The sequence below is a fragment of the Propithecus coquereli genome, unplaced genomic scaffold, assembly GCF_000956105.1.
Source record: "Propithecus coquereli isolate 6110/MARCELLA unplaced genomic scaffold, Pcoq_1.0 Scaffold85, whole genome shotgun sequence".
NCBI lineage: Eukaryota > Metazoa > Chordata > Mammalia > Primates > Indriidae > Propithecus > Propithecus coquereli.
The window spans coordinates 6,686,785-6,712,201 of record NW_012154729.1 but is presented as its reverse complement, the minus strand read 5'-3'; the positions used below and the strand labels follow the sequence as shown (position 1 = coordinate 6,712,201).

Here is a 25,417-nt window from a genome sequence, read left to right as displayed (position 1 = left end):
CCCTCAGCTCCTGCTTGCCTCCAGGAAGATTTTCTGACTTGCAGATCTGGTTAAACCTCCCTCTGAATCCCTCTACCACCTTAGACCTCATTACGTATGCAGTTTAACCTGTATTGAGTGATTGTTTAATATTTGACCATCTGTTCTCAGGAGTCTAAGTTCCTGGAGGGCCAGGGACTACCTGGTTTTGTTAGATGCCATTGCCTGGCACACACAGTAGGCCCTCCAGGAATGAAAAAGCAACCAACAAACGGCTGGGCCAGGATCCAAGCAGCCTGGGCCTCTGTGAAAGGCAGGATGGAGTGGGTTGGTGGTTCTCTTGAGCTTCCTTAACATTGGCCCTTCTGTAACACTCTGAAATGTAGAGGCTGTCCATCCCAAGTCCCCAAGCGACTGTAAGCTCCCAGATAGCAGAAATTCCATTATGTTTAGTGTTGTGGCCCAGCTGTGCCTGTTACTTAGCTTGAGATACACACAGAAACCACTTAGTAACTACTAGCCATTGCCAGTATTAATGAATATATTCCGAACGGTGGGACAAAACGAGGGATGTTACAGACGGCGTGGAAGAAATGTGTAAGCCTGAGCTGACTCTTGAAAGAACACAAGCCACCCCCCAACTAAAGATTAAAAAAAAAAGGGGCGGGGAGGAAATTTGCCTTTCCTCATCCGAGAAAACAGAGAAAGAAAGAAAAGAAAAAACCCTTAATCAATGCCTTAACCTTTCTGAGCCTTCACCTTCCCCTCCCCGTGCTACACAGGCGAATTCTGGACGTGCCTACGGTCACCGCGAGGTCTCTGCAATCGTTGCAATGCCTCCTGTCATTTCCTGACCAGGATGCAAATTTGCAGAGGATTTATGCAGTTAGAGTCCCTCTCGTAGATGGTATTTAGGGCCCTCCTGGGAAAAGTCGAAGGTATAAGCAGGGAGGGAGGGGAGTCTTGGCTTCTTTCCATTCACAAGCATTCTTCCGGGTACGGTCACTCCACGCTCTGCGGGAGAACTAGCCCGGAGGCCCCGCCAAACACAAGCCCCGGAGCGCGCGGCCCCGCCCACCGGGCGCCCGAGGCCCCGCCCCCACCGCAACGGTCTCGGCGCGCAGGCGCGGTGGCGCGCGCGCGCGCGCGCAGCTGGGGCGGGCCGCGCGCGGGCCCCGCTTAAATAGGGTCGGAGGGGGTGGCGCGTAGCCGCCGCGGTGCTGCTGCTCAGGGCGCGGGGTCCTCGCAACTGTCTCCGCGCGTCGCGAGCTTCGCTCTTCTTCTGGCGGCAGCGGCCGGAGGGAGCGGAGGCGAGCGGGAGGCGGGCTCCATGGAGAGCGGCGGACTGCGGGGCAGAGGCGGCACTTCCATCCCGGCTCCCGGGCTCCAGTAACCGGCGCTCGCATCCCGCACTGCGTCCAAGCAGCCGCTGGCTGCGGAACCGACTGGTCGACCTCGCCGCGCCTCCCCGCGCCGCCTCTTCGCCGACCAGCGTGCCCGGCGCCCCAGCGCCGAGCCTCGCCCTCGCCCCACTCCCCGGCGGGGTGGCGGCGGCCGGGCCCCCGCGGCGGCGGTCGGAGCAGCAAGAGCCCGCCTCTATGATGAAGTTCAAGCCCAACCAGACGCGGACGTATGACCGCGAGGGCTTCAAGAAGCGGGCGGCGTGCCTGTGCTTCCGGAGCGAGCAGGAGGACGAGGTGAGGGCGACCGGCGCGCACGCTGCCCTCCGCGGGGCGCCGGGGCTGGCCGGGGGCAGGCGCTGCTTCCCCTTCCCTTCCCTGCCGACCCTCCGGCTGCTGGCCTGGGAGTCATCGGCTCCCTCCCCCATGGCCGCCCTCCTTCCTTCCTTTCTTGGCTTGGGAGTGGAGACAAAGGGGCTCGCCCAGCCCTGCGCTCTCCGTCTGGGCCCTCTTGAGGACTCGAGGCCGGGATGCCGCCGGCCCCCGGCAGGGTCCCGGGCCGAGCGAGTGTTGCCTAGTGGGAGTCACCATCTTAACGTGCGAATTGAGTTTGAAGCCGGATAAACCTCGAGCGCTCACAGAGAGGGTGGAAATGGCGTGAGTGTTGCAGCTCGAGCCCATCTGCCTGTTGTACATTTTCCTTCCGTATTATGGCAGTTTTCGGGCTCGGAATAAGTCTAAGCGTGTTGATGGACTAGCAAACAGTCCTCGTGCTTTAAAATAAAACCCCTTCGGTCTAGTTTTGTCAGTTTCACTTTTTAAGTGGATCTATCACCCTACTAGCGGTTGGTATAATTGCACTTATTTTTTTCAAAACGGCCTTTTTAAAGTTTTCTGACTGCATGAGGATGGTTTGTGAAAAATGCAGTAACGCCACAGGGGAGGAGGTGGACTAGAGAGATTGGCAAAGTTGCCATTTCAGACAGTAATCTCTCGCTCTCAGCATATTTATAAAAGCTTCTTTACTTTGCTGTATGACTTAACATCTGGAGAGGAGCAGGCTTTCTAGTTCTAAGAGCAGTCAATCTTGTGTAATTTACCCATGTGCATCGAGTTGAGAGTGTGAGACCCTTGGGGTTTCCTTGTAGAGCGATTTTTACTTATTTCAGTTATATTTGTTTAATTAAAAGATGGCTCACTGTTTTAAATGTGCTTAGGACAATAGTAGGTATTTGGTAGATAATGAAAATATTTTAGCATTGCCACTCCTAAAATGATTAAAAAAGGAAAAAAAATTAACATTGTGAATTCTGCTTCCATAACCAACTGTGTCTAATAAAGTACTAGGCTAAAGCTGGAGATAGGAATTTAATGGCTTCCTTACTGCTTAGTCCCTGCAGTTATGATGAGTGTGACATAGTATACATTTGGTGGCGTAGTTGTTTCATGTTAACAAAAACCAAGTGCTTTAAAATTGTCCTTTTCAAACTGGTTTTGCTTTATTTATTTATTTATTTATTTTAAGAAAGCCCTTTAGGTTAGCTGACTTGTGCTTAGTTCGGCCTTTAAGTGTTAGACCTATTCCTGAAGGAGTTTCCAGAGAAACAGAGTCTGTGTCTTTAACATAGGTCTACTTAGGAGAGCTAGAAACTACAGAGGGAAAGGTTTTTAACATATACAAAATGAACAAAGTGAAGGGCTACATTAGGACAAAGCAAACTTGGAATATGAAAGAATATAATAGCCTGAAGTGATCAAGATAGGTCAAGGATCTTGTCTGACTTACTCATCATTGTATAATCATATTCTTAGTTGAGTGCTTATAAGGTGCTAGGCACTGCCAGAAGAAAGTTTGTTACATTTAATCCTTTTAACACTTGGAGGTAGTGCTGGTTATTACCATTTTTATAGATGAGTCAGTTGCGGAGCATAAATACTTTGCGCGAACGATACAATTAGGAAATAGTGGAGTCAGTATTTAGGGTCTAATCCTTACTCCTGATTCTGGGCTCTTGGCACAGGGCCCAGCCCATCACAATTGGATGCTCATTGTTGAATGAGTGAGATTTTTGTGAGGCTAAACTTGGAAGCCTTTCTGAAAGTGGTGACTGTAAAGTCTTGCCATATGTGAACTTGGAATTCAGGTTCTGTAAAAATGTAAATCCTTAGGGGAAAATGGGGGTGGGGTGGGAGGAAATTGAAATGATCTCTGTTGTGTGTACGGTGTAAATCGATGTCTGACAGGAGCACCAGGAATTACTTTAGCAGATAAATGGATTATTTTTGTGCTTGGGAATTGTTTCTGCTCTAATAAATACTTTCATAGCCTCTAGTTGAGTCAGGAGACTTAGTGCCATTAGATAAGATGAAGTAAGATTTGGGGAATATATTAGCAAAATCCATTGTATAAAACTTCAAATCTGATAACCTGTAGGTTGAGAATCCCAGTGAATCAGCTTGTTAGAGGATGTGATCTGAGGGATGATTCTGGAATTCTCTAAAATGCACAGCCAACTTTAACATCTGGTTTGGCTCTTCCAGAGTCTTCATTTCTGTGGTTGTATATAGTTGAGGCTCTGTTACAAGATAATTACAGAATAAACTCTATCAGCTTTCCTAGACATCTTACTGTTTTGCTATTAATTTGTTTCCATTCTGTTGAAATTACATTGCCAGCCTTCCAAGGATGGGATAGAAACCAGCTTTAACCCACCTCTCTTTAGCTAATAGGTGAGAAATGTTTCCCTCTACTGGGTTAACAACACCTAGATCTTGGTTAGGAGATTTAAACATGTGTTTTGTTTGAGGATGAATGTTTAGAGATATAAATTGAAGTAAAAGTAACTTCCCTCTAACCCCAAGAAGCTATGTGGTGGCTTCCATCTGGTTCTCCCTGAACTGAAGTTCTCAGTAAGTCCTTACTTTTTATTTATTTATTTATTTATTTATTTATTTTTTGAGACAGAGTCCCACTCTTTTGCCCGGGCTAGAGTGAGGGGCTAAAGTGAGTGCCGTGGCGTCAGCCTAGCTCACAGCAACCTCAAACTCCTGGGCTCAAGTGATCCTTCTGCCTCAGCCTCCCGAGTAGCTGGGACTACAGGCATGCGCCACCATGCCCAGCTAATTTTTCTATATATTTTTAGTTGTCCAATTAATTTCTTTGTATTTTTAGTAGAGACGGGGTCTCGCTCTTACTCAGGCTGGTTTCAAACTCCTGAGCAGTCCTTACTTTTTAGAACAGGTTATTCTAGGAAAGAAGGTTCTAACATCAGACTCTATTTTCTTTTGAGGTGGCTTTGTATTTTTTCCTATTACCTTTTTCTGCCCTGTGGGGTAAGTATTAGCATTTATACAGGAAGAAATTAGGTAACAGAAGTAACTGGTTCCAAGGTCACCAAAGCTGGCAGATCTTTTCGGAGCCCTAGTCCTTTGTTTCTAAATCTTTTTGTTTATTTGACCCACCTCAAGCTAGTTATTTCTGTGGTGAACCACCCTCACTTTTGGCAGTTGGGCTTCCAGACAAGTCCATAAATAATTGTGCCATAGAGTGTAGCTGCGGTACTGTGCTTGTGCAGTGAGAGATGACAATACCTTTACAAATGAGTGACCAGAAATGGGTTCCGTTGAACACATTTGCATATATGGTGGTTTGAATAGGGGATGCAAAGGTGAAGTCTCAGCTCCTAAGGAACACATTCTGTAGTGGGAGGTTGGACAAATGACTGACATAAAGGGAAATAAAGTAAGGGAAAAGTGCTGTCAGATGCTTTTGACATTGGATCCAATGTGAGTCATATGGAAGTGGATTTCAGCAGCAAAGAAAGAAGGGACCAAGCATCCCAAATAGAGCAAGTCTTGGGGCTGTGGTCTTGTTGGGCTGCAGCTTAGGGTAGCATAGAACAATTAATAGTTGAAAAACATAAAACACCTTAAATGTAAGGCTGAGAAGTTGCTAGGCAAGAAGGGAACTCTTGGTTTTGAACAAAGAATATTTAGATTTTAGATTTATTCAAGCTTGAGAGTGATCTGGCAGCAAAATAGTATAAACTACTAAATGGAGAAATAGAAATGACTTGATCCTGAGCGGAATCCAGGCACAGTTGCAAGAGAGAGGCATTGACAAATCAGTCTGAAGAACTGACCACTCCCTTGCATTGGACCCAACACTCTAATTAGCTTTTAAGCTCCCTGAGCCAGGGGCAGTATCTTCTACAGATGGTCTGTTAGAATGCTGAGTGTATATGCCCGAAAAATCTTGAGTTCTACAAAATCATGCAGTAAAACTAAGACTTGATGGGAAAGATAGTCTCAAAACCTAGAACTCAAAACCAGAGCTCCAATAAACAATAACAATCCTAGTAAGAAATATTAGTACAATTAAATCTCCACTAGCATTCTTACATCTAGAACCAACAGTCCACCCTTTTCAGATGTATACTCTGGAGCTCATAGTTCTTCAGAGATTTAAGTCCTTGAACATATTTGCTTCAAATGGAGACCTCTTTTTATCAAAATTGAATACTGTCCAAAGATAGCCTTTTAAAAACACAGGGAGATGTCACCGACCTCTTCATCTGTACTTCCAGCTCCCAGACCTAAAGAAGGTTTTCTTAGGCCATTAAACCAGCTGCTTCATCAAGAGAAGGCACTTCTGTAGAATTTCCATCTGTTTTTTTTTCCTAGGATCTTGGTATATCTCAAGGCTTTCTCTAATTGTGAAAAAGCTATACCCCATCACTTAAAACATTTACGTGCTAGGAGAAAACATGATCAACCTGACTTACCACGTTATTGATAGTACTTTTAGCTACCAATCCCATATAATTTCATTTGGTTTCAACATAGTTTAGCAGAAGGAACTGTTATTCCTGGTTCTCGGTGCCTCTGTAGTCCAGGCCAACTGATTTGCTTAATGATAGCAGTAGGTAGCTGGTTAGCATATATCATAACCATTCTTTTAACCTGTGATCTTTTAAAATGTCTGTCTGTGCATAGTGGGTGTTCCTAATAATGCTGCTGGCCTAATTTTGGCTATATTCCTATGAAACAGTTAACTATAGTAGAGGTAGGTTAACTCTGACTATTCATGGTATCTTGAGTCATGATAATGTGAGGAGAAAAAGCAACCCCAAAACAGCTTCTATAATAAATAGCTACAATATACAAAATAAAACTCTTCATTCTTAGATTTAGGGATCATGTGAGAGGTTCTCTGAATGGCTCCCCCACTTCCCTACCCTGGAACAGAAGTGGTATCTGTGGTGGGTAGTTGTTCCCGGTGGCAGGCAATGACCAATAGCAGTTTTAAGGGTAAAAGCTGAAACCACAAATGGCAATTTGAGGCCACTCGGTAGAGAGGATTAACGATCTCATGTACCTCCAGCCTCTGAAGGCATAACTGCATTACATAGACCTTGAACACATTTTTTAGTTTGCACACTGGTAAACTTCCCCAGTGAGGAGGACCTGTTCAGTGATACAGGGTGTAGAGTCAATACAGTAGATCATTCCAATTCCCAAAGTTTTATCCCAAGTTGAAGCTTATCAATACATAATCCATACTTAAAGTGATAGATACTGCTAAATAACATTAGGTATCTGGGAAAAGGCAAGTGTGAGAAATGACTCTTTCGGTAATGCCAGATGAATGGTGTTTTATTCCGGTAGTTGTCTGATATGTGGCAAGAGGGAATAAGGTCCAATAGTGTAGTAGAAGGAATGCTTAGATGAAGACGGTCACACTGAATAGAGTAGGAAGAAGTGTCTTTTCACCCCAATCTTAAAGCTTTGGCTTTAGGATTTGAGAGTTACTCAATTCTGAATTTTATGATTCAGCACTTGAAATTTGCAACCTCGTGGGATGAGTAGCCTCCTTTTTATGAGTCTTTCCTTGGATCGCAGTCCTGGCTTATCTGGAAGGTTGAATGTCTACTTTTATCTTTGTCATCTTATCACTAATGTGACAGACTGCCATCTTGATGGGTACAGAAAATCTAATATACTCAGAAAGCTAGTTGTAAAAGAATGTAAAACCCGTGAATGACCATGCATGGCTGTCAGTTGGTGGAGTATGTTCTCCTGAATGAGCTTTTATAGTACGTCTTTGTTACTGCAATAATGTTTTTAGAGCATTAATTAGCATGATAACTATATTATAGATCTAGTAGATTTGAGGATGTTGTAGAAATGTTTAGGAAGCTGTTAGTGTACTTCTGGGGGTATGAAATAATAATGCTTTGGAATATGGTTTTGTAGATTGAGATTCTTCCAGTGTTTGTGGGAGGGGCTCAGGACCAGCTACCTATTACCTGAAATCAGTATTATTGCAAGAAAAACAAACATTGAGGTTGCTGTTACTGTGATTCAGTAAATGGCTTCACCAAAACAAACCAAAAAAAATGGCTTACAGTAAATTGTGCTGAGGTTCCATTTTATATTTCTACATGTGTGGAAGATATTGATAGTTCACTTTGCCCATGGAATTTTAGTAGAAGGGGTATAATGAAGCCAAAAACATAGGTACCCAGTAAAAACACTCACTGTGCTCAGTACTCATATCTAAAAAAATTCATGTAAGAAGCAGTTTCCATTCTTGACTATACCAGACATTTTCATCAGTCTCAATTTTTTTGTGGAGCACTTGAAATTTATAGTAACAGAAAGGTGTGTTGTATCTGTTTAATGTTGGAAAACTATAGTTAATCACATCAAATCCTTTATTATTTGCATGCTTTTTACAAAACTGTTCTTAAAGCTGAACTACTTTAGTACAGTAGTTCTTTAAAAAATGTAATCCAGAAAAGTCTAGATTGTTGGTTTTCATCTTCAGCAAATTCCAAGTGACTTCAACAGAAAAGCCTTAATTTTTTGCTTGCATTCTTGATAGTTCTGGAGTGACTGTGGCACACTTCAGTGCAGCTCACCACCACCATCCCCATTTGCTCTTCTCTCTTTTTTTAAAATTATATATTTAATTTTACCCGCAGCCACGCCCAAGAAGCCTTGAGCAAGTGGACTCAGCATTTGCTCTTTTCTAATCCTAGGCTGTTTAACTTGGTGAAATCCTTTCCCGGAAAGAAAAATGGTCATAGTAGCCATAATACTGAACACTATAAAATGCTATGTAAGAGTAAAGTTGGCTTTCATATTTGTGATCTTACTGCTGTGTTAGCAACCCTCTGAAATAAAGCAGGTGTGGGGTGCTTAGAAAATTCTGAGTCACGTGTGTTCATCTTAATCCCAACCCCCTACTCAAAACAGTCATTTTGTCTTCTGTTGTCTGCCTAACTAAAATATAAACACCATATCCAACATGATAGCAACTTTTCATCATTTGTATCAGTCTAGGGCTGGAGGCGCTTTCTGTGCTTCCATATAGCCTTTTGTCATGTGCATGACAGATGCCAGATAATTGCGGGATTGCCTTGCTGTCCCACTAGCTGGCCTCAAGTTAAAAACTTGGTTCACTCATTTTTATTCAGGGAGGGAAGATGAGGTTGGTTTTAATTATCCTTGTCTCTGAATGCAGTTCAGATCCATTTCTTCCACCTGGGCAGACCTGTGCCATAGTCCTATCTATTCTCTGGTCCGTGGAGTGCATCCCTCAGTTCTTGCTTTCTTAATGATTGCCTTCCCCTCCCTCTCCCAAATGTGGCCTTGCCCTCCCTTGAACTGCCTAGTGAAGTACTTGAGATGAACAGGCAAGTACTTGATGTTCAAATCTGTACCATGACCTGTGTATCAGATCTCTTAAACTAGTAGTTTAGATGGCCAATCATTCCTATACCACAGGCACTAAGTTCTCATTTAAAGTGATCATTTTTTGGAAAAATACATTTGAAGTTAATGGTTTGGTCAGATTGAATCTTTTTGGAATGTCAAGGGATTCTTGCACGATAAATTCTTGGATTAGGCTAAATCACTTGTCCAAAATTTATATAAATCTGTTTCCATAAGGCTGCCTAAAAAGTAATTTATGAAGGGGAAATGTTGAACCATGGAGAGGTTCCATGACTTTTGGAAGAAAAGTTTAGTTGTGTGGATATCCTATAGATAAAGGTTTGGTTTTAAATTTTAAATCTGAAGCTTAAATGTTAGTTCAGAAAAGCAGACATAGATTATATTAATGGATTTTTCAACATTATTAATCATATGTAATTTAGGTCTCACAGACTGTCTTGGAGAATTGGGAACATAATAGTCATTGATACGTGACAGTTTGAATTCATTTTTCAGGATTAAAACATTTTGAATGTGGATGATTTTGAAAATCCCCAGTTAACTAAGTGAGGATGTCCTTTTCAGGTGGCTAGCCGCTTGCATCATCCTGTCCCATTATAAAGGTAATCAAGGAAGTTGCTTAGAGAACATAGAATTGTGTAGTAAGAATTTCATCTAGGCAGTAGAAACCAGGTTATCCCTAACCCATACCTAGGGACCAGACAGAAAGGTTTCCAACTGCAATCAGGACCAACACTTGCTATTACTGCCCTTTTCCAGTCGTCTTCTTCCTTTTTTTTTTTTTTTTGGAGACATAGTCTTGCTCTGTCATCCTGGCCAGAGTGCAGTGGTGTCATCATAGCTCGTTGAAACCTCAAACTCCTGGGCTCAAGTGATCCTCCTGCCTCAGCCTCCCGGGTAGCTCCCCAGGTAGCCTCCAGGAGTTTGAGACATAAGTCTTGCTCTGTCGCCCTGGCTAGAGTGCAGTGGTGTCATCATAATTCATTGCAACCTCAAACGCCTGGGCTCAAGTGATCCTTCTGCCTCAGCCTCCCAGGTAGCTTCCAGGAGTTTGAGGCCTTGGGACTACAGGTGCGTGCCATCACCCAACTAACGTTTCTATTTTGGCTGCAGACAGGGTCTCGCTCTTGCTTGGGCTGGTCTCCGAACTCCCAGACCCCAAGCAATCCTCCTACCTCGGCCTCCCAGAGTGCTAGGATTACAGGCGTGAGCCACCTCACCCAATGCCCTTTTCCAATCTTTTATAGTAGTTTCATCTGTATTTCATTTGACAGCAGTTTTTGATAAGTCCACTTTCAGTGAATCTTCGCAGAATTTTTTGATAGATTTCTTTCTGTCCTCCTCACTTCATCACTAATTCTCAGTAATCATAAAACAAGTACAACTGGCATAATTTGGGAATGAGCATAACTATCGGTAAGCTGATTCAACACCGTTGGGGGGAGAGTGGAAGGACTATTAAGAGCCGACAGTTAGTGCTTAGGCCAGGGCCTGAAGTGTTTTATACTCATTAACACCCAACAATCCAACAAGGGTAGTTATTAACACTTTTCTGTACAGGCAAGGAAATGATGCGCTGAAAGGTAGCTTATTAACCCATTCTGTGCGCATCGAGGAATGAAACACATGTTGATCATGATCTCCTGTAAAGTTACAAACACCTTCAAGTTCAAAGCTGTATTTTCTGATACTTGTTAGATTTGCTTACTCTGGTCTTTAGTTTCTGATTTTTATACTTAAGCCCTGTTTTCTAATACTTAAGAAAGCTTAAATTTAAGCTTGTCTTACATTTCATTTTAGTTTACCAAAATTGCTGTATTTGGACTTCACCCTCAAAGACAGCCGTTAGTATTTCACCTGAGGCTTTGTCAGTTGATAGGTTAATTTGCATGCTTAGCTGGATTTGCCACTGTTTTGCCAGTTATTTGCTTGAAGGAAGGATGCTGGTGGAAGCGGCAGAGTCCTCCTGTCCAGATCAAGAATGAGAAACAGGAGGGGAGGGTGGAAATGAGAAACAATGGCGACCCCTTTACTCTGAGGTGATGGATTGTCCATAAGCAAAGGTGTGCTGCTTTTCTAATGAGGGAGTTATGTACCTAAATAGGAATTCTCTTCCACCTCAGCATTTTGGGGGTTTGGGAGAAAGGTGGGAGTTGCTGAACCACTGTCATCTGAAACTTGCCAGTTGGGAAAGGTTAAGTTCCTGGTGGCTTACCTCAGGAGGTAAGAGAGGATACCTGTGCTGGCCATGCACTGTTACGGGCCATCAGTTCCACTGGCAGTGGGGAGGGAGCTGGGCAGGAATGCTGACATGCATGTAAAAAAAAAATCAGTACCCACACTGGGGATTAAACTTCATTCTAAACTTGATGTGTTTTTCTAGGGAGAACTATTTAAATTTACTTAAAGGCAATATACTAAGATAATTTTGCAAATATTTTTGTTAGTGAAGACACCTGTTACCTTATAAATATCATTTAGTTGTTTATCATAGCTTTTTTTTTTTTTTTAACTTGAGTGAATTTCAACCTAACCACCTACAATTTCATTTGTGAGATGGGTATATACTACCTGTTTTAGGTATTGTTAAATAAACTCTAGGATACTTGTCTGTGATAATATAGTAGCTTTTTAAAATGGTTTGCACACTTGAAGCTTAATGCTGTTCTTGATCAGGGGCCCATAGACTTTTCCAAATTAGAGGGCCAAATAAATATTTTAAGCTTTGAGGGCCACACAGTCCCTGTCACATGTACTCAGTCTGCTGCCGTACCACTAAAGCAACCATATTCATTATGTAAAAATGAATGAGTGTGTCTAGATTCTAAATAAAATTTTATCTATGAACACTGAAATTTGGATTTCACATATTTTAAAAATACAAAAACCATTTTTGGCTCACAGTCTGCACAAAAACAGGCGGTGAGCTGTAGTTTGCCAACCCTGTTCTAGATCATAAATTATAGATGCCTGTTACAAAAGTGGGGTGACTTTTGCTGATTTATATAGGTTCAAAATATGAAGGGTGCCTCTTTCCACCTAATCATAAGCATAAAAATAGCAAGCACTCTTTGTACCCCACGTTGGCTTTACCTGCATTTTTCTGTTCCCTTCTCACAGCATCTGTTATCTTGTAAGTATTCTTACAGTGTACGGGGGAGGAAACGGTGACCTGCCGATAGTCTTATATCCTTAAATGTGGTGGATTCTATACCTAAAGAAACTGGTGTGATCACAGATCTCCACGTGTACAGCTCTAGGGTTAATAAACCAAGTCTCTGCTTTTATCTTTTGTTAGTATCTAAGCGTTGCAGTTTACTAATTGACTCTGGTGGTTTAAATTATTAGATACAGAATGATTTAATAATGTGACCACGTTAATGTTGAGTTCTGGTTTCAGAAAGATGGTGTTTACAAAGGATGTCAGTTGGCTTTTTTATAGTATAACACATACCCCTCACAATTTTAAGGAAATTTAAAAAATGGATTAATCTAGAATAGAAGTACAACCTTGCAAAGGTTTGAGAATGTTATTTATATTCCTAGTGCCTCTCAGTCTGGAAGTCTATATTTATACTTGTACTCTTGGTCTTCCAGGTGCTGTTGGTGAGTAGCAGTCGGTACCCAGACCAATGGATTGTCCCAGGAGGAGGAATGGAGCCCGAGGAGGAACCTGGCGGGGCTGCCGTGAGGGAAGTTTATGAGGAGGTGAGATCAATAGTAGTTTGTTTTTCCTTTAATACAAACTATATTTTAGAGTTTTACAGGAGAAGCATCTGTGTAAGATTTATAAACAAGGCATTTGCTACGTAACACTGAGGAAAGGCAAGAAGATAGGCAGGCGAACAAGAGTGCTTTTTTATTGCCTGATGCAACATTTTTAAGCATGTGACTGTAGCTAGCATTTTGTAAAGCAGGTAAGGTTTATTTTACCTGCTAGAAAAATACCTAAAATCAATGTATTGCTGCTGTAGGTGAACTAAAAAGAAAAAAATAATAATAAAAAAATAAAATCAATGCAGAAGTCCCCACAGAATTGTATAGCATCCAGCTTCTGTTGATCAGATTTATTATTTGATCAGTGATCGACGTATAACATGGTGGCCTTGCCTCAGAGCAAGGTTAGCATTAACATTCAGCAAGGATGCACAGAAACATTAATCTTGTGCCATAATTCTTTTTCAGATGAACAAGAAGAAAATTGCTTTTATCTTACCTGCTTTGTCTTAAAGTTCAGTAAAATGTGGCATACACTCAGGCACAAAAGCACGCATGACTTGCGTGTCTTCTTACAGTTACTAATAGAAGTTGCTTTTACTCACAGGCAAAACAGAACATAAGTGCCACAGAAAGTTACTGAACCAGCAGTTCTGGGTTAAACGGGAAGTGAGGACTAAAGCTCTCTCACTGGGCTTTGGTGCCTCGTCGTAGGAAAGGTTCCATAGAGATGTGTCTTGAACGATGAGCAGCTTCCTGAGGAGAGAACACATTTTAAGTGGAGGAAATCGCGCGTTCCAATCTGAGTTTGCAGTAGGGATCTGAATGGGAGGCACAGTGACGCCGTAGTCGATCTGTCACGGGGCTGGGTGTGAGTGTGAGGCCTCTGCAGAAGGGGAGCACAGGGACAGAACCCTACCCCTGGGGCTGTGTGAAAAGAAAGGGGAGAGGCTATTTATTACTTCCCACAGAAAAGTCTGTTTTTGTCCCAATTGGTAGGAAGTCTAATTTTCGATCAGTCTTTGCCACTTCTTATACAATAAATGACAATCTGATCCAGGAAGTTGCGTGTGGAACAACTTAAGCCGTGCTTTATAGCAGACCACGGGTTATGATGAATGTTGGCGCGGTCAAATCTCACAGAAGCAGGGAGGTCGTGACTCGGTATGGGGCGCCTATTGTGTTTAGATTTAAAACTTGAAATAGCCAGATTATAACTTTTCTATAAATTTTGTTATAAAAAGGAAAACATTTTACATTTCATTTTTAAATCTTTTTTAATAGGCTGGAGTTAAAGGAAAATTGGGCAGACTCCTGGGCATATTTGAGGTGAGTTACAAAAGTAATCCTCACTTTGCTGATAATAGAATTAATGATTTCTTCCTAAGCAGCCAAATAATCTGGCAGTAGCCTGAACCCCAGACATTTCTCTAAAACTAGAAGTAGGCAAGTCAGTAAAAAGATTCGGAAAAGAGGTAAGTTAAAAGCCACTTAACTTATTCATGTATCATCAGTTTTATACAGCATTATTATGGTAATAATTCTGTTTGACAGTACAGTGAAGCTGATACCGAAAGATTTATCTCTTAGTTCATTTATACTGTTTAGGTGTAGTGTAGACTTTTTAGGAGGCACAGTGTCTTCGCAGTATACCTTATGGAATATACTTCGTATACTTCATATGGGCTTAGGTCTCTCGTGGATTCTGTCTGGAAATGTACCCACTGCCTTAAGTGCATAACATTAGATGATATACATAATGCCTTTATCCTTAAAGGACCATGTGAAGGTACAAAACTCAAGTACACGGAATAGATGCTAAAAGAATAGAATTCTTTCATATAATCCCTTATTACTTACTAAAGGCAGACTGGAATTTACAAGGAGAGAATTTTCAAGTGATAGGCATTCTAACGGGAAGTAAGGAGAAAGGAGGTTGGTTTCTGAGACCCACGCTACTGAAATATATTTTCATCTGAGAGTCAGACCTAGATATATACCAGAAACATGGTGACTTTCCTTTTTTCAAGATACTATTTGAGGGTTAGCTCTGTCTTTCTGTAGAACTATATACGTTTTATTTTTAAGTCTTTAGGAATTCAGAAAAAAATCCCAGTTGTACAACACGCGGTAGAATTGATAACTCTCACCAGAGTACAATAATTGTTCAGAGTAAAGCCCTTTATTTAGGTTCTATTTAAACTTTTCCACAATTCAACACTTGGTTTACCCAGTTAAATAGCACCATCTCCTGGTTAAACTGAAAAACATACAGAGGTTTTCTGTGATTCAAATATTGTGGTACAGATAACACATTTGTCAATATGCAGGTTTTGAAGAAAGAAGGTTTTTGAAGAAAAACTTCTCACATTGTAAAGCAAGCTTATGTAATATGGGAAGTTGACAGCATTAAGTGCTTTACAAATACTACTTAACATAAAGTATCAATGTACCTTTCCCTTTAGGAAATATAAAGGAAAATGGGAGTGCCCCGCCCATTTACCCCATTGATTTTATTTTTTTTTAATGAATTTGAACATAGCATAATAATTATTGATTCACCAGACATAGAAATAAGACAACTTATTCATTTAAAATAATGAAAAGAAATATTTAAATGACAGATGGATGCCTCTGTTGCTGTTTTTATTTCTTCCCAGGCATAATATACTGTTTGAGTGGATTACTCAGGTTATTTGTGATAGGAAAAATCACGTTAATCTTCTAAAGTCTGACCAAGAGCTAAGTGTAACCAGGACAAAGGTGGCCCCTTTATCTTCAGGCCAGTTGGGTGTAATTTTTAATCTAGAGACAAGGCGAGGTGCTGATTTTAATATGGGGAAAATTGAGTTTGAGCATATAGTACTAAAATAATATTCCAAAATGCACCTACCCAGGTATTCAACCCTAGCTGTGCATAGTTCATCTAGGAGCTTTTAAAATATCAACACTTTTTGTGGGGGCCTCACCCCAGAGTAATTGAAACTATGTCTCTTTTTAAAAATCTTTTATCCCGAGTAATCCAATGATGGCCAACATTGAACAGCCCCAGTCTAGGTTAGCAAGGCTGTGCTTTATGCAAATCTTGATGTACCTATCAGAGGAGTGTTCTAAAGCAGTGGTCCCCAACCTTTTTGGCACCAGAGACCAATTTCCATGGATGGGGTGGGGTTGGGGGAGGAGCTCAGCGATGGGGAATGGCTATAAACACAGATGAAGCTTCGCTCGCTGGTCCCCAGCTCACGTCCTGCTGTGCGGCCCAGTTTCAAGCAGGCTGTGGACCAGTACCAGTCAGCGGCCTGGGGGTTGGGGACCGAGGTTCTAAAGGAACTGGGTCCTGAAGGAAACAGTTTTTCCATAGCATTGAGAGGTGGTTAGGATTAGCCCCAGGGAATAGGACCCAGAATAAAAACTACAGGAATGCAGTTCTTTAATATAGATGACATCCAAATCTTAAGATTTTCTTTGTGAAAATAATGTCAAATATACAGAAACCAAAGTGTTTAAAGCTTAGCATTGGGAGCTAATTTAACCATTGGTGGTGATGAAGGTGCAATTCCAATCTTCTGTCTTTTAAATGTTTTGTCTTACATAAACTCCCTTCTGTGCTGGACTACACTAGAGTGTGCTCACTTATGCTGGGAAATATACTATGCTAATCAGCAGTACGCCAGAACTGATTATTTTTCCCTCAAAAATGTGTCCATGGCTAGCTCCTGTAGATTAAAATGTATTTCTTTTTATATTCAAGCAGAACCAAGACCGAAAGCACAGAACATACGTGTATGTTCTTACAGTCACTGAAATATTAGAAGATTGGGAAGATTCTGTTAATATCGGTAAGCTCCTGTTCCTTTTGCTGTCTGAATGCTCTTAATCCAAGTACTTGTATTCTTGTATCCAGTTTCGTCTTAAATTGTTTTTAGTCACTTTTCTTTTTAGAGAAGGGAAGATGAATATGTATCTCCACATTTGAATCCCTTAAAATTCTTCCCCAACATATTGTTGTCTAAGTCATTTTGCGGGGGGGAGTTAACATTGTTAACAGGGTATGGCTTACTTTGTAAAATTGACTGTGTAGTAACCATTGTCATACTGTTCTCTAGGAAGGAAGAGAGAGTGGTTCAAAGTAGAAGATGCAATCAAAGTTCTCCAGTGTCACAAACCCGTACATGCAGAGTATCTGGAAAAGCTAAAGCTGGGTTGTTCCCCAACCAATGGCAATTCCATGGTCCCTTCCCTTCCAGATAACAACGCCTTGTTTGTAACTGCTGCACAGACCTCGGGGTTGCCATCCAGTATAAGATAGAAAGAATTGGGAAGGCCTCTCCCATGTGCAGTCTCATGAGGAGAGACTTCTTTGTTTTCTTCGGCAAACATCTGAATGACGCTTGCAAACTGTCTGAATTTGCCATGCAAGGTTTTCAAACAATTTGCATGTTTTTCAGATGCTTTCAAATCTTCTTTTAAAAAATAGTGTAAAATATTTTAATAAGCCAAAGCCATGTGGAATTTTTTTTAGATGCCTTAACTGTATCCCCCTCCCCCCCCCACCCAGTGTTATTTTGGTTTTTTAACAGCATTTTATTAGTTTTTTTGTCTATTTGACATCAGCCTGTTTTGTCAGATCAAATTATTTGTAGGTGTATTTTTCCCCTCAAATTTTCTCATTCACAGCATTAACATATTCAACAAATCCTTCTGTGGTGGGAATTAGTGAAAAATGTTCTTGATATTAAGGGAATCCATTCATCCCCAAACTTGATTTATATGATCACAATTTTAATTCATAAATTGCAGATTTGGGCTATTTATGTATGATCCAATAACTATTTTGGCGAAGGATTTAATTTGCTATTTTTGGGAATTTCTCGACTCATTCGTCTGAATTTTCACAAATAGTATTATGTGAGTAGCTACCTGATGATGGCTATTGCCCCTGTAACTCTACAGAGTTGGTGAATTTGGGGGAAATAGTTAGTAAAATGCATGTAGTAAATGCATCTTAACGTGAACATTATATTTGCTCACGAATTAGATTCAGCATGCTCAGTTGCCAGGTCCCATTAATCTGTAATCTCTCTTTACACAGAATACCTTAGAACCATATTTCCCTCAATGTAAATTGCTCTTAAAACATATTTGCAGTTTTTAAATTTAGTGACGCCTCTAGAGTTAAAGTTCTGTGTTTACTGGTAACCACAGGAGTGGAGTCTAACCTTAAATGCCAGTCAGTGATGACTGCAACAGTTGAGTAAAATGGCCTTCTTGCTGTTCAGCTGTTACAGACGTAAGATTGTTAGGGCACCTTAGAATGTCTCATCTCTTCTAGGTTGTCAATAGGTACCATACCATTTATCACATAACTAACTTTTGGGGCACTGGAATATATCTAATCTAAGAATTATTTTGTCTTGTACTTGGCTTTATACTCACTTTAAATCAAGAATCTGATCTAAAACACATAGGTACCTTGTCTGAGACTCCTGTACTTCCCCAACGAGGTCAGAATGAGGTGGGTGGAAAAACCTTTGACTAAGATGTGAGGTTGGGGAGAGTGAAGGATCATGTTTTATGTAGACTTTAGCCTTTTGTAAATGTTGTAACTGGTGAGTATAAAGTAGAAAGTAAGTATAATTAAAACATTTGTTCTACAAATGGTTAACCTTTAAAAATATAATTGCTGCTAAAAATAGAGTGCTGTTACACTTAAGGAAAATCGGTGCCATTTTGAAAATGAGATCTTGTGCCATAAATGCAGCTGAGCTAAATATAAATGTTAGTTCACAAATTAATGCTGTCAAAGGAATGAGTAAAGTAGAAAACCTTTTAACCAATGATATTTCGTTCTAAATTATGTAGTGTGATCAAACATGATCATCCAGAATTTTTATATTTTTCTTTGTACAGAGGTTATGTATTCTGGGTGTTTTTTAAAAAGGAAACATTTTAAATCCCACAAATTGACACTTTCTATCTTCAATGGACTAAGATTTTTTGTCAGTAATCTCTGAAATTTCTTGAAATTATATACTTAACACAGCAGAGAAACTGGATTGTTGTGTGTAAGACTGCTTCCACCTGAATGCTGTCACAGGAACTGGTGGGGGGGGAGGGGTTATCTTGTACATGATATTCTTAGAGGTAATAATGCATGAACTTATTTTATAAAATCTTGGACTATGTATTTGACATGTAAAATATGTACAGTATTAATGTCAACCATCTCTTAAAAGTTAGCCTATAAATATTGTTGTATAATTTTCTTTGGTCAGAAACATTTGGACTGAATAGTGCCACTTGGGTCAGGATTTAATTCAGTGCCATTTAGCAAACCAACTGTCTTTAGTCTATGCAACTAGCAAAAATTTGTATAATGCAACAGAATAGTTTCCACACTTTAAATTTTCATGTGAGGGGTTCTTCACTATTCTTCTGGAACCCAGTCTAACAAAATTAGAGGAGAGACCCTAAGGAGATTTCTGTTAAGAGAAAAAGCCAGTATTACCAGGCTCTAAATAGTTGAATCTACTAAAGATAACAAATAGTGTCTACTATCTCAACCCTCCAGAGTTCGTAGAGTGTTGGGACTGTCATATGTCATTTTTTTTGTGGGGTAGTTGAATAAAATTGGGCAGCTAAATTTTTCAGTTCCATGTGCCTCCTAAATAATAAAGAAAATAAGTAGTTATTGTGAATTAATTTGCAGACAAAGTAGAAACTGTCTTGCATGTTTTTTTGTAAAGAGATGACATTTTCCAACCATGCAGATGCCATCCAATGTTGTCGTTCACACCGTTGTATAAAGCAGCAGAACCTAAGGGGAAAAATGATTGTTGTACACACTGAATTGCTTTGCATGGTCTCATTCGAGATAATTGGTGTAAGAATCTTGACTTTTTTTATATTTGGAAATATCAAATAAAAATTGAAATGATCTTGCTGGTTTTTTTTTTTAACATAACAGATTTACAAATAATCAGCTTTCTGAAAATTTGGATAAGATACATGATTTTGACTTGGAATGTATATTTAAAGTAAATATCCAGGGGAGAGCTATACCTTTCAGTGCATTACTTCCTTAACCATAGGTTATTTTTGTACCATGTTCAAACATTCAACCTAACTGCATTCATCCTCCAAGTGAAAACCTGTCTGGCATTCTAAAGTAATTTTACTGCGCTCCCATTGATAATCATACAGACTATCTCTTACGAGCAGTACATTTGTATGCTTCATTTATGATCATTTATAATTACTAGTGGAATTGCTGGGTTAAAAGGAACTGTCCACCACTAAGATATCAGTACTCTCCTGATGGATACTTCCCATCTTGTTGCCTGTCTAATGGTGTAGCACTGCGGTCCCCAAACGCTGGGCTGCAGCCCATACTGGTCCATGGCCTGTTAGGAATTGGGCTGTTCCCCCCTTCCCTGTCCATGGAAAAATGTCTTCCATGAAACTGAGGAACTGGCCGCACAGTATTTCCAGCCACTCCCCATCACTGCCTGAGTTCTGCATCCCCTCCCCCCACCACGTGGAACAATTGTCTTCCATGAAACTGGTCTTTGGTGCCCAAAAAGATGGGGCCAGCTGCTGTAGCATGTGGTTGTCTTATTTATTGCTCCTCTCCCCTCCCTGATGAGGTGTTACAATTATCTTAATGATCAAGAGCTCCTGACTTCTAGAATTCCTTTGTTCTAGTATGTTGCAGATGATACTTTACACACTACTGTCACTTTAATTATTGCAGCTGTGTTTTAAAGGGTAACTAGCTAGGCACACAACCCCTATTACTTTCCCAAAATAATACTCCACCCAAGACGAATTTTAATGTAAAAGTTCTGTTCAAATGCCATTTCGATTAGGAGTAAGTTGGAAGAAAAGAGAAGCTTGGCCCTTCCCAATGTTGTCTTCACATTGGAGCACAAGAATTCTGTGCAGGTCTCTTTAAGCAGGATTTTTTAGACAGTCACACAGGACTAAACACGAGTTTATTAAAGTATTATTTTTAATGAATTGATTATCGCTACAATGTTGCTATGCAGGTGATTCTATCTCAAATGGAGTTTCCAACCAACTCGGTTCCATAAATTCTTATGCAACGTTTAACAGCAGCTGCACAATAAACCAGTGTCGTCTTTCCACCTAGTATTGGTGATAACAGCACAGAACAAGTTTCTGCCCTCAAGGAGCATATATTCTAGTGGGGTAGAGAGACATAATGCATGTAGGTCTTTGTTTTTACATCCTTAAAGTACCTTTCAAGGTTATAGCTTTTTATTATACAGACTTACACCATCTTCAAAAGCAATAATTTCTTTAAAAAATATCACCCTCTACCAAATACTTAGCAACGTTTTACACGCAGCTGTATGGTAAAAGGTTGAAAGGTAGTCTCAGCCCTGGTGCTACTTTCTCTCCCCCTCATTTTTAAGACTTTTCCTGACTGGTGCCACTGGCTAAATTCTAGCTGAAAGATGAGAAAGCCCATAAGGCCTACCTTAGCAAAACATAGTAAAGACCTGAACACCCAAAGGTTCCATGTCTTTTGTCAGGAATGAGTCTTTAATTCCTCCACTTTGGTGTGATTTGAACAAATTACCATCCCTGAAGTTACACTTCTGCATTTTGTAACATCTGACAAAACACCTCCCAACAATATGTGAATTACCACTCTCTCCAGTCATATTCTTGGTGCTTATCAAACAGCAGTATCAGATGTTAATAAACGTATGGCAATTCTTCCTGGTTTTCTCCATTTTTACTCGTTCATTCCTTAACCAAGTTAGTGAAATACTTTATTGTAGCCACATTTATTTGGACATCAATGTATATCATCATGTTGACCAAGTAATTATACTAGGAATTCCATATACCCACAGGGATGTGGACAAAGGTTTATGTACCAATATAAACACTAGAATGGAAGCCATGGAAATAAAATGGCCACCAGCAAAAGGGTAATGGTTAACTTGTAATATACCCATATAACAGAATATTACAGTCATCAAAAATATTCAGGTAAAAATGTGTAACTGATACAGCCTTTTGGAGAATAATGACTGAGTTAGGACCTATCAACATTTAAAAGGCATGTATAACCCTTTGTCCCTACAATTCCACTTCTGGGAATCTTGTCAACAAATGCTCGGACAAGTTGCGCAACCAAAATGTGGTCACAGATGTGTGTTGTAGAATTTATGAAACTGGTATCAATTTTATATACAAATGGGACTAAATTATGACTATGATTGAAAAAGAACACTATACAGCATTTTGTTTTGTGCACATATTTGCACACACTGAAAAAGTTTAACAAAGGTCACTTTTTAAAAAAGAGCTGTGCAAATCTCAGATTTTTTTTAAAAAGACTATGGTTTTAAAAATGTTTTGAGAAATTATCAATATGAAAAAATGTTCAATCTCAATGTGAAAAAAATTGGACTTGATATATGCTCAATTTGTACATAATTTATCAAAGTATGTATATATTAAGAAAGGGAAAAAGCAAAATTACCACAAACCTTTTCTCTAATCCTTATCTGAGTGACAGTAATGTATCACTTTTGAAAGAGTGGGGAGGGGACACTCATTTGGTGCTAACAAGAGCAGTAATTTCTGCCAAAGGAAGGGGTGGGGAACTATAGCCTACAGGCCCAATCCAGCTCACAAGCTCAGAATGGTTTTTACATTTTAGGTGGTTGACAATAACTTCTGACAGGTGAAAAGTAACAGGACACAGTATGACCATTTGTTTATGAATTGTCTATGGATGCTTTCTCACTACAATGGCAGAAGTGAGCAGTTGAAACAGACCTATGACCCACAAAGCCTAAAATATGTTTTAGAAGACATAAACATGAATTGCAAGAATTTGGCCCTTCTCCCTTGACTACTCATAGTCCTACTGCTTCCTGCTAAAACTTAAGGAAAACAGCACCAAGTTCAAATCCAGTGCAACCAACCTATCCTTTGCCAGGTCTGAGTAAGTCTTGAACAGTCTACTCTTGAACTTAAACCAGAAGACTCTGTAAATTTACCAGGTTATAATGAAACTTAAGTACTGAGATTTACTAATTTAGATCATGGAACTATTTAAAAACCAGTTATGTGGTAGGTGAGAATAGATGATGAGTCTGTTAAAAAAAAGGGGGGGGGATATGCTATTCTACAGGTAGACACGAAGTCAATCTTTTTTAATTTCTAAAACATTGTCCCACAGATACAAATGATTGGCAGAAGAAAAATGTCAAAAGCTCCTTAACGAGCACCAAAATGTACTTCCACAAGATAATGAGATTTCAGTTGATGCTCTGCTACAAGAAACAATCAGTAAGGTCTAAATATTTAGGCAGTTACTACAGGCTTCTGCAATTCATCAGAAACAAAAAATTACATCAATCCAGTAGAGGCTTGACTCAGTATCCAGTCCATACCAATAGGTTCTAATGAAATGAGATCAGCTCAAGCGTGGCAAAGATGAAGCTGCGGGGAGGACCCAAACTCTTATTACATTGAGTTCCACACTTAATAGGAACAATTTTAATCCAGTTCCCAGTTTGGCAGCCAGTGGGAACCTGCCCACTGTGTACCATGAACCTAGAGCAAAGCCAACTCTTGGAACACATCCAATTTCCAACCTCAATGTTGAAATGGTAACTAGTACAGGGGTGAGTGTATAGATAAGGAACTAGACAAAAGTATCACCAGTCCAGGTGGTGGATTAGATTTTTATTTATACCTCTCTAAAATTATTACACTCAACATGTTTTGCTTTTGTTACTCTCATATAACCCCTCAACATAGGCAGCATGCTAACGAGCTAAATAAATGTTGCCCCCAACTCAAAAGTACACATTTTCAATGAAATAATATTTCTCAAATGGACTGATGAATTAGGTGCCCTATTGTGGTATTTTATCTTTTTTGGGGAGGCAGCTTTTCTAGATAAGGTTGCATCTTTAAACCTTTGCTACTTTAACGCTACTTTAACAAAAACTGAGGTGGACAGAGTAGCCAAGATTCCTAAACCATTAAATAGAAAAATAAAATCAATTCCTATCATTCCATTGCACCATTTAGTTCCACTCAGTTAACTGTGTTTATAATGTCTTGTAAGACATGAGATTTCCTTTCCCATTCTCCTTAAAACAAGGCTAAATCATTGCACCTGTGGCTTTTATTAATATATACTGACTTGTATAATACATCTTATTTTTAAATGCTACTGCTGAGATTGTTTTACAAGGACACTCTTGGTCTAGAGCAAGGTTTAAGTTCTATATACCCGTGGTCCCCAACCCCTGGGCCAGAGTGGTAACAGTCCATGACCTGTTAGGGACCGGGCAGCAGAGCTCCACCCCCTCTCCCCCAATTCATGGAAAAATTGTCTTCATGAAACTTAGGGAGGGGGGCAGGCAAGTGAGTGAAGCTTCATTTACAGCTGCTCCCCATAGCTCACATCATAGCCTGAGCTCCGTCTCCCCCCTCTCTGGTATCAAAAAGGTTGGGGACCACTGCTATACATAGTTGGCCCTTCTTACCTGTAGGTTCGGCATCTGGATTCAACCAACCACAGACAGAAAATACTTGGGAAAAAAACTGAACATGTATTTTTTTTTGTCATGATTCTCTAAACAATACAGTGTAACAACTATTTACATAACATTTACATTGTATTAGGTATTATAAGCAATCTAGACATGATTTAAATTATACAGGAGGATGTGCATAGGTTATATGCAAATATTACACCATTGATATCAGAGACTTCAGCATCCGCAGATTTTGATATCCAAGGGAGGTCCTGGAACCAATCCTTCATGGATAACAAGAGATGACTGTACTTCAGATCTAAGATCTTATTAGGTAGCCTCTGAGAAGACTTGAGGATAACTGTGATCTGTGGAAGCAAATCACAGCAAAGTAGTCTACAACAAAATAGTCACACAAAAAACATAAAGCTCATAGCAACACCTCAGGATTTCAGAACAGCCCTCGAACGGGCAGAGTTGATACTCAAGAAGCCACTTATCAACATGTTCAGATTCTTTTCTTCTCTCCCAGGGGTTTGCATATGCTTGTTCCCTCTGCCTGGAGGTGTTCATCTGGCTTGAATCCAGAGCAGCCTCTCCAAGTACTTCCCTTCTCCATGAAAGAGTTGTGACCATTTGTGTGCCCTCTGCCCCATCAGACTATAAAGTCCCCAAGAGAAAGCCCCATGCCATTCATTTACCTAATCATCCCCAACAAGTACTAGGTACATATTAAACACTTTTATTTGAAAAATAAATTTGTCTCTTTTAGCTCAGGGACTACAAAACCAAAGGCTTACAAGGGTAGGTGGGCTGGTAAGGGACTCGAGCCAACTGGCAAGTAAGTAACTGGGTAAGAGGAAAATGACATGGGTCTTGTTAGGGTAGCTGCTACTCAGCTCCTCTCATGCACAAAGGTGAGTCAGGTTCACTGTTGCCAGATCCTCAGATCATTCAAAAGTTACCAGAATTACAGACTTTAACATGAAACTCCCAATTTTTAAAAATACTGGCATCAAATTCAAATGTTTTAACCAACCACAC

General features: G+C 40.2%; 1 protein-coding gene across 2 annotated transcripts; it reads left to right on the top strand.

The window, feature by feature from the left end:
* The first annotated feature begins 1,164 nt into the window (after positions 1–1,164).
* On the top strand, positions 1,165–19,770 carry NUDT4 (nudix (nucleoside diphosphate linked moiety X)-type motif 4). 2 transcript variants are annotated; one of them, XM_012664038.1, is made up of 5 exons: positions 1,165–1,676; positions 12,717–12,827; positions 14,121–14,165; positions 16,591–16,675; positions 16,943–19,770. In XM_012664038.1, exons 1-5 carry the CDS (start codon positions 1,578–1,580, stop codon positions 17,143–17,145), a joined length of 543 nt encoding a protein of 180 aa, XP_012519492.1. In that variant the 5' UTR covers positions 1,165–1,577; the 3' UTR covers positions 17,146–19,770. The 2 variants fall into 2 exon arrangements, with proteins under 2 accessions (XP_012519492.1, XP_012519491.1); XM_012664037.1 differs by having other exon boundaries at positions 16,588–16,675.
* Positions 19,771–25,417: the final 5,647 nt, after the last annotated feature.

What these genes read in the sequence shown, in the direction of transcription:
- NUDT4 (XM_012664037.1), top strand. Translation starts at nt 1,578, where the DNA reads ATGATGAAGTTCAAGCCCAACCAGACGCGGACGTATGACCGCGAGGGC. An exon ending in GGAGCGAGCAGGAGGACGAG is followed by an intron (nt 1,677 to 12,716) that starts GTGAGGGCGACC and finishes TTGGTCTTCCAG; the next exon opens with GTGCTGTTGGTGAGTAGCAG. An exon ending in GACTCCTGGGCATATTTGAG is followed by an intron (nt 14,166 to 16,587) that starts GTGAGTTACAAA and finishes TTTATATTCAAG; the next exon opens with CAGAACCAAGACCGAAAGCA.